This window comes from Trachurus japonicus, chromosome 8 (genome assembly GCF_045865225.1).
Source record: "Trachurus japonicus isolate A0001 chromosome 8, Traja_1.0".
Classification (NCBI taxonomy): Eukaryota; Metazoa; Chordata; class Actinopteri; order Carangiformes; family Carangidae; genus Trachurus; species Trachurus japonicus.
The window spans coordinates 29,184,740-29,198,756 of NC_140914.1; the positions used below are offsets into that span (position 1 = coordinate 29,184,740).

At 42.0% G+C, this 14,017-nt stretch overlaps 1 protein-coding gene across 1 annotated transcript; it reads left to right on the forward strand.

Annotated features, from left to right (window-relative positions):
- The first annotated feature begins 304 nt into the window (after positions 1–304).
- Positions 305–10,286, forward strand: gps1 (G protein pathway suppressor 1). The gene is made up of 14 exons (XM_085785140.1): positions 305–442; positions 1,933–2,025; positions 3,004–3,185; positions 4,003–4,167; positions 5,307–5,442; positions 5,599–5,676; positions 5,845–5,905; positions 6,663–6,748; positions 6,899–6,993; positions 7,121–7,226; positions 7,689–7,769; positions 8,980–9,117; positions 9,209–9,343; positions 9,921–10,286. Exons 1-14 carry the CDS (start codon positions 410–412, stop codon positions 9,993–9,995), a joined length of 1,464 nt encoding a protein of 487 aa, XP_085641266.1. The 5' UTR covers positions 305–409; the 3' UTR covers positions 9,996–10,286.
- The last annotated feature ends 3,731 nt before the right edge of the window (positions 10,287–14,017 follow it).

A 14,017-nucleotide genomic window follows, 5' to 3' on the forward strand; every position in this document is an offset into this window, starting at 1 on the left:
TTGTATTGTGCGTCTTATTTAGTGCAGAGATCTATGCCATACTCATTTTTAGCCACACTCCATTTCAAATGGTGGCGGCAATGCACTTAAATGCTGTTTGTCGACCGCCAATATATCAGCAATATCCATAGACTGTAAAAAGATATTAATATCCAATATCCAACAATATCCTATGGCAATATCAGAAGGTGAAGAGGAGGGAAGGCGAAGAAGAAGAGAGGCGTCAAACCAAACTCGGTCAAACTGCGCCCTCCAGCGACCCGTAGCGAGGTGGTTCTCTCTGCTCTAGACCTGGTAGCCGGTCAGACCAACCCACCCAGACTCGGCTTCTGGGCTGCACACCACACGTCAAACATCTGTATGCTACATTTCCCCCAAAACGACAACGACGTTCAAGTGAGAGCAGAAGATGCCTTTACCCGTGCAAGTGTTTAACTTCCAGGTGAGTGTCAGCCGCTGTTCTCTGTGTCATTTTGTCAACAAAGATTCCTGGAAACTGAACATGCATCCACAGAGCCAGCAGATAGCATGTTAGTTAGCTAAGTTAGGCTAAGCTAAAGGAACTACTGTTATCGTGATAAGAAATCACAACATAAGAGCACTCGGCATTATTAGTTCCTCCCAATATATTTAGCATACAGTCATTTGCAAACAGTGACCTCTAAATTTCAGTTTAAAGATTGGTAGACATTTTAATATGCTAATGCTACCTCTCTAGCCTGGTTACAGTCTATATTGGTGCAAGGAAACGAAGGAATAGCCTGAGATGGCTATATTAAATGGGATAATCACTCGTTGGAGCATTTGTTTATGCCAAATTGAAGAATCCTGCCCAGAATGTCACTAATTAATCTAAATGCATAGATGTTTGTTAGCGAGCTAACCCATTTTAAACTGACATACTGTGGCTAACAACTGGTTGAAGGCCTCCACCGGCTAATAACATCAACAGTGACGTTAACGTACACCCGGCTAAACAACAAATGGCGCTAGTGGTCAGGTCGCACACAGGTAGAGACGTCGTTCTTTAGGTTCTTTGGCTAAGTTAATACAAACTACACCGTAATTTAAGGCACGGTGTGTGTCAGTTAAGTTACTGTACTACCCTGCTGCAGCTAATAACAGCTAGCATTGCCAAGCTAGGTTTTGTCACTAGCAGTCTGTCATATCACCTCTAAACAGCGGGCAGTGCTACCATGTGTACAGCAGTTGATACCACACTAGCAAGAAGTTACACTTACTAAAGTTTTTAGTATTTCAACGTCAGTAATTCATGCGTGAGTGTCCCGCACAAACACTAGCCTGTAAAGAAGCTCATTTAGCTAGCTCAGGCTAACGTCTCTGAAGGTATCCAGCTTGTACAATAAACTCTCTGGTGTCATAACGTTACATCTTGTTTAAGAAGATTTGAGACATGCTGGGAGTATTTATTGTTAAAATGGTGAACTTGGCAGCCATACTGTATATCCAGAAGAAATCATATAGATATAAGATACATATTTCCAGTGGGTTGTTTTTGTGTTTTCATCATCAGACAAACAAGCAGTCAGTTCCACATTAGCCTGAGGCTATATGTCACTGTTAAATAATCCCTCCCGATTCATGTGAGAGGAACATCTTGTGCCAATTGAGTTAGTTGAAAACCTAGTAGGTTATCTGGGAGTGGTTTTAGGTTCAGTGAATCCACACTTAGAAAGACAAAGTTGAACTCATGTTTACATCAGAAGTCAGCTTCATCTTCAACAACAGAGTTTAGCTTCAAAGTGTTCATGACACTCTTCTGCTGGAACCACCGTCTTTGCCGTGGTTGTTAGAGTTCACTGGTTGATACCTCTTATTACAGTATAATTTGTTGTCATTTTATGTTTATGTCATAAAGCAATAATGTTGTGGTGTTTGCTGAAACCTGTGTCTGGTGTTTTTTCCCCTCAGGGGTCTGTGGAGCCGATGCAGATTGATGCAGACCCCCAGGAAGACCAGCAGAATGCTCCAGACACAAACTACATAGTGGAGAACCCAACACTGGTAACGCAACACAACTTATAGATTTCCATCATTAACACACTGTTCACACTGTGATCCATGATGGTGGCTTACTACTACAAAGTTCTGTTTTCCACCTTTTATTACATTTCCAGAAGTTAATGTCCAGGGTACTACGTAACATACAAGGAAAAAACTTTTGAAATCGGAAGATTGACGCAAACCTACCCAAAAATATTCACTAACTGGGATAATCGACAAAGGTTTACTGTTAATTTATTCCAAAACAAAAGGTCGGATATTATAGCAAAATGAAAATGCATGTAGAAATATCCCCAGGATGAAAAGGAACACGAAGTCCTAATTTTGGGGTAAGATGTTCTGAGGGACAGCATCAAGTTAAATCATAATATTTGACAATAATGGATAAAGGGAAGTAATCATTTGTGTTTGGAAGCTGGACATCAGTTAAGGGTGAAGATTCCATATTGCACCTTGTTTTTAAAATCTTCATCCAGTTCACTTTCAGAAACACATTAACATTAAACTTAAAATGAAAATATGCAGGTTATCTGAAACTTAGTAGATAAGTGTTTGCCCTTTTGAGATATTTATTTGTTTATGCTCATGTGGCTGTGATGTGAAGGCAAGGCAATTTTATTTATATAGCCCATCATGACAAAAGTCTGTTGTTAAAGGGTGTGTTGGTTCCTTAGTTCTAATGCTGCCCCCTAAACACTGATGACTTGAATCATCTGTAAGATTCAACTCATCTCTTATCAGTTGAATCGGTAGCACCATTAACATCACATCGGTGCTATTTTATTTAATAACCTTGTAATTAATAGCCCTGCCTCTCTGCAGGATAACAGCACCTAACTACAAAAGCAACTGTTGGCATCATTTGCCAGGGTGTCACTGTTCTCATGTCTGGCTCTGAGAGCCCAGACACATGCAACATGTCACAGCAACAGTAAAGCTTTTATATTAGTTTAAAACGATGTTCCTCATCTTCTACAGGACCTGGAGCAGTATGCCACCAGTTACAGTGGATTAATGCGCATAGAGAGGCTTCAGTTCATTGCCGAGCATTGTCCTCAGCTCCGAGTGGAAGCCTTGAAGATGGCCCTCACCTTCGTCCAGAGAACCTTCAACGTCGACACTTATGAAGAGATCCACCGCAAACTCACCGAGGCCACACGGTATTCCACTTACTGCCTGGCTGCATGGCTGCATGGCTTCAGGGCTTTCAGAGGGAGTAGGATTGATTTGAGAAAGCAGGTCACGTTAGGAGGAGTGATGTTGTAGAGATGTATGTTTTGTTAACACCCTGTTTAACTAAAATCAACATCTACACCCTTTGGTGAAGTAAGTGATTCTAATCCAGTGTACAGTTCATTAGCTGTTCTGTTTGTGTGCTTTAAAAAATGTGTCCCTACACAAATAACTTGGACTAGATACTAAATAGATACACAACACTGTTTCAGCCAATCAGAATTACAGGGCGTTTGGGGGAGTGAATGGCTCCAGTGGAGGTTAACATTAGCTAACTGAGCTAACAGGTCTGTATCGACTCATTTTCTTAAATGACAGCTAACCTCGACTATGTAGTCAGCAGGCAGGTTCTGTTTGTGTATGGTTTAATGACCTACCACAGACACTTAATTTGTTGGTGTAGCGTTAGCTGTCACCATTATGCAGCTGCATGTTAGCTGGACAGCAGCTGTAGCCACAGACTGCTGTCTCGTCCCCCGGTATCATGGTATCTTTACAACGTGCAAAGGGTTCTTCAGCCCTAGAGAGCTTGCTAGGACTGTGGATTTACTTTTGATGCACCAACGGCTATTGATTTTTTTTTTTTTTTGCTGAAGCAGAACCTGGGCTGGTTTCCAACCCAGACCTAATGTTTGTGAATCCCAATTGAAACAGAATCTGAATGCAGATGCATCAATTTTTCAATGAATTAGTCCACATGTAATTTGATTGGTTTGTTTTGTTTGTATTTAATTTTTCCTTTAGGGAAGTACAAGGTGTGCCAGACACAGTGCCTGAAGGTGGGGCTGTTCCCCCTCCCCTGGACTCAGCATGGGCCGAGTCCACCAGGAAAAAGGCTCTGCTCAAACTGGAGAAACTGGACACTGATCTCAAGAACTACAAGGGAAACTCCATCAAGGAGAGCATCAGGTGTGATGGAGATGAAAGACTTTGATAAAGTTATTTAAATTGGTTAATAGTGTGATAAAGGAGAATCAAATCTGAATATAATATTAATTTGAGAAAAAGTCATACTACCAGGAAAAAATTGTAATATTAGAAAAATAGACACAGTCTGATGATGATTTTGTGATGCAGATGAGCCAAAAGACGAAGAATCTCCTTATTTGTGAAAGCCGTGCTAAAGCTGCTTCATGCTGTTCATTTTAAAGCAGGTTCTGGTTGCTGCTCTTTTAATGAACCCCCCTTACACAACATATCTTCTAAAATTACATTTTTTTTCGGACTTTATTCATGAAATTTCATTTTTATCCCAGATTGCAGCCTTAAAGGTTATAGCTACAACTTTTTCATTAAAATGATACATTTTTCAAAAATAATACATCCACAGCATCTAGAGGAGTGCAGAATAAAAAGTATTAATTTTACTGAAAAAAATGTGTAGCGTAGAAATAATTGTTTTTTTTTGTTATTTTGACGGGTCCAAAATATACAGTATATATTTACCTCTGCTTACGTTGGCAACGTTGACGGGAAATGATCTCTGCACCAACAGCATTAGTACGTTGATGTCACGTGACACGGAGCTCAGGGGGAGCCAGATCGTACTGTCATTAGCATTAGCATCGTGCTAATGCTAACTATAGGTCAGCTGGTACTGTCAACACCAGAGCTGCTGCTTGTTAAATACGATTAGCATTAGCTTAGCTTTAGCTACTAGCCGAGCGTTAGCTGGCGTACCTGGCAACCAGTACAATTGAAGGTTGGAGCGAGATTGGGCGAGTGTGAGTGCGATACCTACAGGCCGGGAGGAATTAAAGTTGTAGCTAACCCCTTTAATACTCCTTTTATAATGGCACAGCCAATAATGTTGGTTCAGTAAATGGCACAGGCACTGTGTTTGTTCAGAATAGCTCCGGTAGCAAAGTGGTCCAGATCTTTAAAGAAACAATACAAGTACAGATGGATGGTGTATAACAAGAGTGTTCATGTTTTTACAGTTGGTTTTTCTGGCTTATTACTGGTCAGTCTCTTTTTTTGTGTGACCTTTAGCCTGTTACCAACTATTCATGTCCTCACCCTCTGTCCTCTTTGTCCATTCTGCTCAGGAGGGGCCATGATGACCTGGGGGACCACTACCTGGACTGTGGTGACCTCAGTAACGCCCTTAAGTGCTACTCCCGAGCCAGAGACTACTGCACCAGTGCTAAGCATGTCATCAACATGTGTCTGAATGTCATCAAGGTACCACATGATGGAACCACAACGCTCTGCTTTATCAAACTGGAGGCTTTCATTTCTATATTATACGTAAACATGTTGTACACAGGCTGTGTGTAGAGGTTTTATGTGTGAAATTAAGATGGAGTGTGTGAGTGAATGGTCTCTCTTTGCCCACAGGTTAGTGTTTACCTACAGAACTGGTCCCATGTACTGAGCTACGTCAACAAGGCAGAATCCACACCAGAGATAGCAGAGGTGAGCATCGCTCTGTCACCACCTCCATCTAGTTCCCCACTGTGACTCTGTGTTTAATATGTGCAGGTTTTAATGTCTTTGGAAGAGAAACTTTTTATATCCAGTTTTTCTTTGTCAAAGTTTGTTATGTAATGAGATGGCTAATGATTTCTTTTTGTTTGTTTTTAGCAAAGAGGAGAGCGAGATAGCCAAAATCAAGCTGTCCTCACCAAATTAAAGTGTGCTGCAGGTAAGATTTCACTTTTGTCTCTGAAATGCTTAAAGGAGAATTCCGGTCATTTTTGACCCCTAAATCATTGTCCTGATGGTCACCCAGTTGGGGGAGCAAAAAACGCGACTAAAATTGATGCAGGCAAACCAGAGTTACACCATGGCTAGACGGCGCTAGGGATAGCCAACGCTAACCTATGGGGGCAATTCTTTCAACCACAACAAACACTCAAAAAACAATCAAATATCTATGGTACATGACTGGAATCCTTACGAGACACCACTGAACTCATATAGTGTACAGTATAAACAGTATAAACTTTGTGTTTTTGCATGTAATCACTCACCTCAGATAGCCTAACTCTGAAACATCCTGGAAAGACATTACTATCTGATCGCAGAGCGCCTGCTCTCCCCGCCACAGAAACAAACACTTTTTCCTTGTTGTGATGATTTCTTTACAAAAATAAACAGTCGAGCAGTGCAGTGGTAATGTCCATAATATCTCTGACTGTTTATTTTCCTAGCGCCATCTAGCCATGGTGTAACTCCGGTTTGCCTGCATCAATTTTAGTCAAGTTTTTTGCGCCTCCCAACACTGGGTGACCATCAGGAAAACGATTTAGGGGTCAAAAATGACCGGAATTCTCCTTTAAGCTTACCTTTTCTTCAAGTATGGATGAATATCAAGCAGTTAAACCTCAAAGTGCTTGGTATTGTTTTCTAGTTTAGTTTAGTTTAAATGATTTACAGCCTCTTGGTTATTTGTTTTTCAGGCCTTGCAGAGTTGGCCTCCCGGAAATACAAACCAGCTGCCAAGTGCTTCCTGCAAGCGTCCTTTGACCACTGTGACTGTCCAGAGGTGAGCTCATGTCCACACCACAGCCTGCTAATGAAGATGGATGTAGCCTCAGTAGCATCAGCCACTGGCTGAAGGGCCTGTGTGCTGCTAGTTGTCAAGTGTTTAGCTGTGTTAAAACCTGATTAAATGTGTGTGTGTGTCCTCTTGCAGCTTCTGTCGCCCAGTAATGTAGCCGTGTATGGAGGCTTGTGTGCTCTGGCCACGTTTGACAGACAGGAGCTCCAACGTAATGTCATCTCAAGCAGGTAGGAGGCAGTGGTTGACTGAATAGGACCTGCATTGTATTTATTTTACCAGCTTTTCACAATCTGATGAACTGAAACACATGGTGGGGCATTGTGTGTTCATGATCCTTTTTTTTTCTCTCCTAAGCTCCTTTAAATTATTTCTAGAGTTGGAACCTCAGATCCGTGACATCATCTTCAAGTTCTATGAGTCCAAGTACGCGTCCTGTCTCAAGCTGCTGGATGAGATGAAGGTTGGAGCAGAACTCGTAAAGCTATGACCGAATAATGTGTCACTTTGGCAGCATGAGACATGTCAGTTCATAGAGGCTGTGTCCCTATGCAAGGGCCACATCCTTTGTGTGATGCGACTGATGATGGTGTGGGCCTTTATTGCTGTTGCTACTGCAAAGCTCATTTCCTCCACCCTAGCAACTTGTTTTCACAAACACTTAAGGTTTAAAGTTCTGGGTTTTAGATTAGATTAGATTAGAGCTGAGCTAAAACATAATTCTACTTTATTTATCAGTGTGATCTTTAGGCTATCTGTTGACATTTCTTTTCTCACCACTGGCACTCTGTGACACTTGGGAAAGTGTGAAAGACGGTAGGACAGTCTCAATGTGCCAATGTGAAGCAGTCAGTCAGTCACCCTGAGGGATGTCGACACAGCGTGAGAGTCTATGTATTGACATGAGTTGTTGTGTCTCCTGCAGGACAACCTCCTGTTGGACATGTACTTGGCTCCTCATGTCAAGACTCTGTACAGCCAGATCAGGAACAGAGCCCTCATTCAGGTGAGTCAGACTGGGGACACCACCTCCACACCTTCTTACCTGTGGAGAAAACGCTTTAAAGGGGAATTGCCGTTTTTTACAATCTGGACCTTATTTCTAGCATAAAATATGATCATTTACTGACACAGATAACTTTGGTGTCATTACAAGTCGTTCCGATGAAATCAGATCCAGCCGAGAGCTGTTTATATCCATATAATGTGAGTCTACAGGGCAGCGGAATGCAGCCTCTAAATAACACATTATCTGCAGAGAAACTCGTTCATTTCACCAATATTTTGTCATGATACGCTAGTGCTATTCCCCTCTGAGTTAGCTGTTAGCTATTAGCTGTTCAGCTTCCACAGGCTTCCTCTCTGCAACCTGGACTTACTAAAGCTCTGGCTAGTTGCACTAAAAATGGACCCGAATGCCGAAGCAGAATGATTATTATCAGAATGAGCCGGGCAGCGCTCAGAGATGACATCATCCAGGTCAGAGGTCAGTAGGTCAACCTACAGACCCCGGATGTTGATAACAGCTAACCCCGGACTCAGAGGAGAATGGCACTAGCGTATCATAACAAAATATTGGTGAAATGAACAAGTTTCACGGCAGATAATGTGTTATTTAGAGGCTGCATTCCGCTGCCCTGTAGACTCACATTATATGGATATACGCGGCTCTCGACTGGATCTAATTTCATCGGAACGACTTGTAGCCTAATGACACCAAAGTTATCTGGGTGAGTAAATGATCGTATTTTATGCTAGAAATAAGGTCCAGATTGTAAAAAAAACGACAATTCCCCTTTAATTCACTGTTGACTAGGGGTGTGACGATACACTCAGCTCAAAAGACGAGACGATGCACCATATTGGGTTCACGAGACAAGATGATATTTTAACATTACTTTTAGGAGAACTACAATGACAAAATATATGACTGGACAAACATACCTTTTTATTTAACTCACAAAACAATGCAGGTGCATTTTGAAATGTTTTCTAACTTTGCATGCATGACCTAAGCATGAACTTTTAACTGTTGAACTTCTTTCCACAAATAAAATATTTCTTTTGTTTTAAGTGCAAACAATAGCCTACGTGCAAAACTGTTAAAAAAAAAGTGCAAACAGAGACTGATACTGACATCATGCAGCAGCCTTGCCTAAGCCATGGTTGTTCTTTTTCATGAATATGAGCGTGTGTGTGTGTGTGTGTGTGCTCAGTATTTCAGCCCCTACGTGTCAGCAGACATGACTAAAATGGCCCAGGCCTTCAACACCACAGTAGCAGCTCTGGAGGACGAGCTCACCCAGCTCATACTGGAGGGGCTCATCAACGCTCGGATCGACTCCCACAGCAAGGTGAGAAACCCACACGCACACGCCGGCAGCCACCAAACGAGCCGCATCTTGCCGTAGACGATAACAAACTTCTGTTCTCACACTCTGACAGATCCTCTACGCCAGGGACGTCGACCAGAGGAGCACGACGTTCGAGAAGTCGCTCCACATGGGCAAAGAGTTCCAGAGACGAGCCAAAGCCATGATCCTCCGAGCTGCTGTGCTGCGCAACCAGATCCACGTCAAGGTGAATCACTGTGTTTTCTACTCATCGCACTTCCTGCTCAGGTTCTTCAGTGTTGAACTGACAAGAGCTGCATGCTCAGACTTCACTCCAAATAGTGGTACAGATACAGTAATGGCCTCTATGCACTGTGCGATTTTAGCAGTCTTATAAGACTATTGCATGACACACTATGCAACATGGATCTAATTGATACGACATACGAAGTTTGACGTGTGCACATTGTATGATGATCTTTCTTCCTCTACCCAAGATGCACTGCGTATATCGTCACTACGTCATGCACTACGTCATGCACTACGTCATGCACTACATCATGCACTACGTACATTTGGTCCACGGCACACCAAACGAGGACAGTGTGAAAGCGCCCTAATTGTATAATAATATAATCTGTGTGTCCATGGACAGTTATACCCACCAAACAAAGTATCACAGCATGTGTACTATAAGAATCATGTTGGTAGAAAAAAAAATAAAAAATAAAGTCTAAATATAAATACTCAATCAAGATAAAATGAAAAGATAAATAAATCTTCACTGTGTTTTTGATATTAAACACTTTGTTTCCTCTCCTCAGTCTCCACCCAGAGAAGGCAGCCAGGGGGAACTGACGCCAGCCAACAGCCAGACCAGGATGAGCACCAACATGTGAGGAGGACGTCCTCCGTGTCTCTGCAGACACACATCAGCACCAACCCAACCCAACCATCCCACCTCCCATGTAAAGACTCTGGTGTTCTCTGATGATCCCTGTGTCCTCCACGCGAGGAACCAAACCTTTTGTTAGTCTGATGGTTTGAACAGGATGGAAGTGTTTTTTGAAGCTAGCGCAGCTCTGACGCTGTAAGTTACCGGTAGGAGATGCACTTTGTTTTGCTTACACATGATGGAGGCCTCATTAAGAGAAACAACCTTTTAAAATAAAACCACCTACCAAAACATACACCCACTGCTTGTTTTTGTATGTTAACAATGACAACGGAACAGCAGGTAATGATTGTTTTGGGCCAAATGAGAGGGAGGGTGGAGCTCCGTTGTCTCCACTCTACAGTGATGTCATGTTTTCTGCATGAAATGCTCATAAACTGTGATGCAATTCACTATTCCAGAGACACAATTGCAATGTGCTTGATGTGATATCACACAAATGATATGATGATGATGATGATCTCCTGTGTCTTTATTGAACTGGGCCATTAAACATTCAGTGCTGCTGGAAACAGTGAACCTTGGCTTTAATAACTGGTTGAACTTGAACACGGCTTCTCTCCTGGATTCAGGTTTGTACTGACCAGACCACCCCAGAAGGTGGACCATGAACCAGCTCTCCGAGTCTCTGAGATCTTCTATGTAAAGTTGGTCTCAGCAGCTTTATGCCTTAAGAACATGTAGTAGTAATATCAAATGCTTTGTGAGTTTTATTCTTTATTATTCTCAGTGACAGTTTAAAGCAGAAGTAAGTGGTCCGGTCGTTTTCGCTAATGCTGCGTTCCAGGCAGGCTTTTGAAATCGTAAATTACAGCTTCAAGTCACAACTTACGACTTTGTAGCGTTTCAGGCAACCCACTCGTGTTTTTCCGACCCGTTTTACCGGTGAAAGTCACTATAACGGCCACTCGTAACTTCCGACCGGTGAACTCGTACCAGATCGAACTGGTACCACTTCACGGTCGGAAAAATACGAGTTTCCTTGAACGCACCATAACAGTCCTCGTCGCTACGTCGCCACATTCACGGCGTTCCTTGGCTGCACACACAGCCCTGCATGCCGTTCTCTCTCCTCATTGGATAAAAACTGTAGGATACGATAAATGTTTTCTCTTCGGCTCAGAGCAGAGCAGAGGGACTGAGAGACCCGTGTTTCAGTCCAAACACTCTATGTAAGTGATTGCTGTCGGAAGATATAACTATTTAAGACTTATATTAACACAAATATATCACTTACTTCTGCTTTAAGTTTGAAATCTGACCTTTGGCCTTTGCTGTGTGGTCACCCCTCTTTTCTTGACTTTCCTGTCACTCCACTGTCTTCATCAAGTCATGTCTGGAGGAAACCAGACACCATTCACCTCCATCCCAACAATGAGGGCTGATGGGGGCAGCGCAGTGGACCAGACAAACTGGTTAAGACTGATGCAGAGCTCAGGACCTGAGACTCGGCTGAAAGCTCACTTCACCAAGATGACACATGACATAATTCTGAAATGAGCCTATCACAACATCTGGGCAGAGCTGAAAACATCTGTCCACATCCAACCTGAGAGTCTCAAGAGGATCTGATGAGAAAAATTAAGAAATCCTGAAATCAAAATGTTTAAAGAGTGTGACAACAGACAACTAGACTAGACTGATGAGGTTTACCAGTGTTAGTGTAGCCACTGCCCTCTGCATTGTGTTTCAATAAGGACTGCCCCAAATGGGGTTTGATCCCTGGTCTCCCACATGGCGGGCGATGATGCAAACTGTTGTGCCAAGAGGTCAATGACCGCTTTTCAGTCGGGTTTGCACGTCCTTTATGGGTGAGTGAGTGCACCCGGACCCTCCGTTACAAAACTTCAGAATGCTTCAACAACCCACAGCTCTTGTGTGCATATTGCTTCAGTACCATAAAGTGGGAGTTGAATTGTTCAGCGATGTACAGACATTAGGCTTCCAGAGATCCCACTGACACCAGGTGAGCTAACACGTTTGACATTTACATCACCGTTACAGCAGCAGTCTGTATCAAAGACTTAATGTATGGGTGTAGCTGTATGACTTACATTTATATTGGATTATTTACGACTACAAAACTAGAAATAACAATCCTCAATGTCACATGTGTTTCAGTGGAGTTTCTTCAGAAGTTAACACATGATATGATCACTCAGGGCCGTTGTATAGGGGAGAAAAGTGATGATTCTTGGGACCGAGCGACCAGGAGTGCCCACACACAAACCCAGTAGTCTAATCTTTGTATGACTGAATTATTCTGCATATGACCCTGACTAATACTCATATGTAATGCTGCATTAGCATCAAAACAAAGTAAATAAAAAATGATAATATATAGTCTAAGAAAGAAGAGGAAAAGTCAAGGGGCAGGGGCCCAGAATTCCTAGCAACGGCCCTGTTGACCGATTCCCAGCCACTATTTTAATGAACCTGTCATGTTCAGTCCATATGAAGTGCTGTTGTGGTTCCTGTAGATCCCATGTGATGCAGACCTGGTGAGAGATCAGGGCTGGAGTCACAGACATGTGTCTAACTGGTCTGTGGTGTTCCAGTCTGGATTTAGCTGACAGCAGGCTGATGTTAGTCAGAGTGTTTTAATAGAAATAAAGACAGACTCATTTTAAGCCAGAAACACTTAACACCCCCACACACTACCTCAGACCAATGTAACCATGGTAACCATCAATTTATTTAAGTGCTGCTGACCGTTAGCGCCAATCAAACAACAAGAGAGCATGGTGGTTTGCTAACACTAAGGAGAGAGAATGACAATAGACTGCAGTGTTTTTCTCCTTCTTATCTTCCATATGTTATATTACTTGTTTGTTGAGTTTCTAAAGTAAAACATCCGTGAGAAAATGTTTATCTTATAGAGAAAACTCTCGATTTGCTCCAAAATACAGACATTTCCTGCTGGAGCAAACAGAGCTGAACGGCTGGATGTGCTTCCTTGATTTTTTATTCTGACAACAGCAGCTTTATTCTCAGTCTCAGTCCGACTGTCTGCTCTCTATAAGCCACAGTCTAAGTCTGGCTTAAAACCAGGTCCAACTCAGCATAGGGTCAGTTTAAACTGGTTTAGTTGTTCAGGTTTAAACCAGAGCTAAAGCTAAGATTGTGTCAACAACAGAAGAACATAGATGGGATGTTAAGGTATTCTTTTTTTTTTCTCACTTAAATATTTTAGTTCATCAAACATAATTGATGGTTTCATTTATCAAGGGAGAAAAGCGATCCAGACCTACCTGTCCCTATGTGTAACAGTAATTGCCCCACCTTGTTAAATCATGAACTTACTGTGATAAACCAATTTTTTAGGAAAGCTGAGTTCAATTGGACTCAGGTCTGATCACTGCCAGATGTGATGAATTAACAGAACCTGTCTGACAAAGTGAACTAGACTGAGAGATCTCAAACAGCAACACTCATGCTGCGATCTGAAGAAATTCAACAACAGATGAAAAACAAAATCATTGACATCTGTCAGTCTGGAAAGCCTTGAGACTCCAGCCAATCGGTGAGAGCCATATTATGTACTTGGGTCATCTTTGTCTAATACTAAAATTTTGGTTGATGATCTTAAACATTAAAGCGTGACAAATAAACAGCAAAAAAGAAGAAGAAAAGAATTCAGGAAGGGGGCATATACTTCACTGTTAACTGATATCAATGAATGAAAACAACACAGGACAAAGTTATTAGTGGATTCTTTTATTTTGAAAGTCTTTCCAGTGTTTACATTCTAATACTTAAAAATTTGAAATCAGCCCTGAACTCAAAGAAGACTATATATAAACAAGACCAAATGTAGAAGCAGAGAGAAACATGATGCACACATCACCTTTAAACACTGAGATTCAGTTCATCACTCACACCTGGTGACACACATATAGTGACAGACATTAGTTTCCATGTATCTATAAGGCCCTAAAGAGTCACTGTATATTCCTTCTTCTTCCT

Bases quoted from the DNA above. Each gene is read 5' to 3' on its own strand.
- gps1 (XM_085785140.1), top strand. From the start codon at position 410: ATGCCTTTACCCGTGCAAGTGTTTAACTTCCAG. The intron at 3,186-4,002 runs GTATTCCACTTA...TTTTTCCTTTAG, and splicing joins AAACTCACCGAGGCCACACG to GGAAGTACAAGGTGTGCCAG. The intron at 5,677-5,844 runs GTGAGCATCGCT...GTTTGTTTTTAG, and splicing joins CCACACCAGAGATAGCAGAG to CAAAGAGGAGAGCGAGATAG.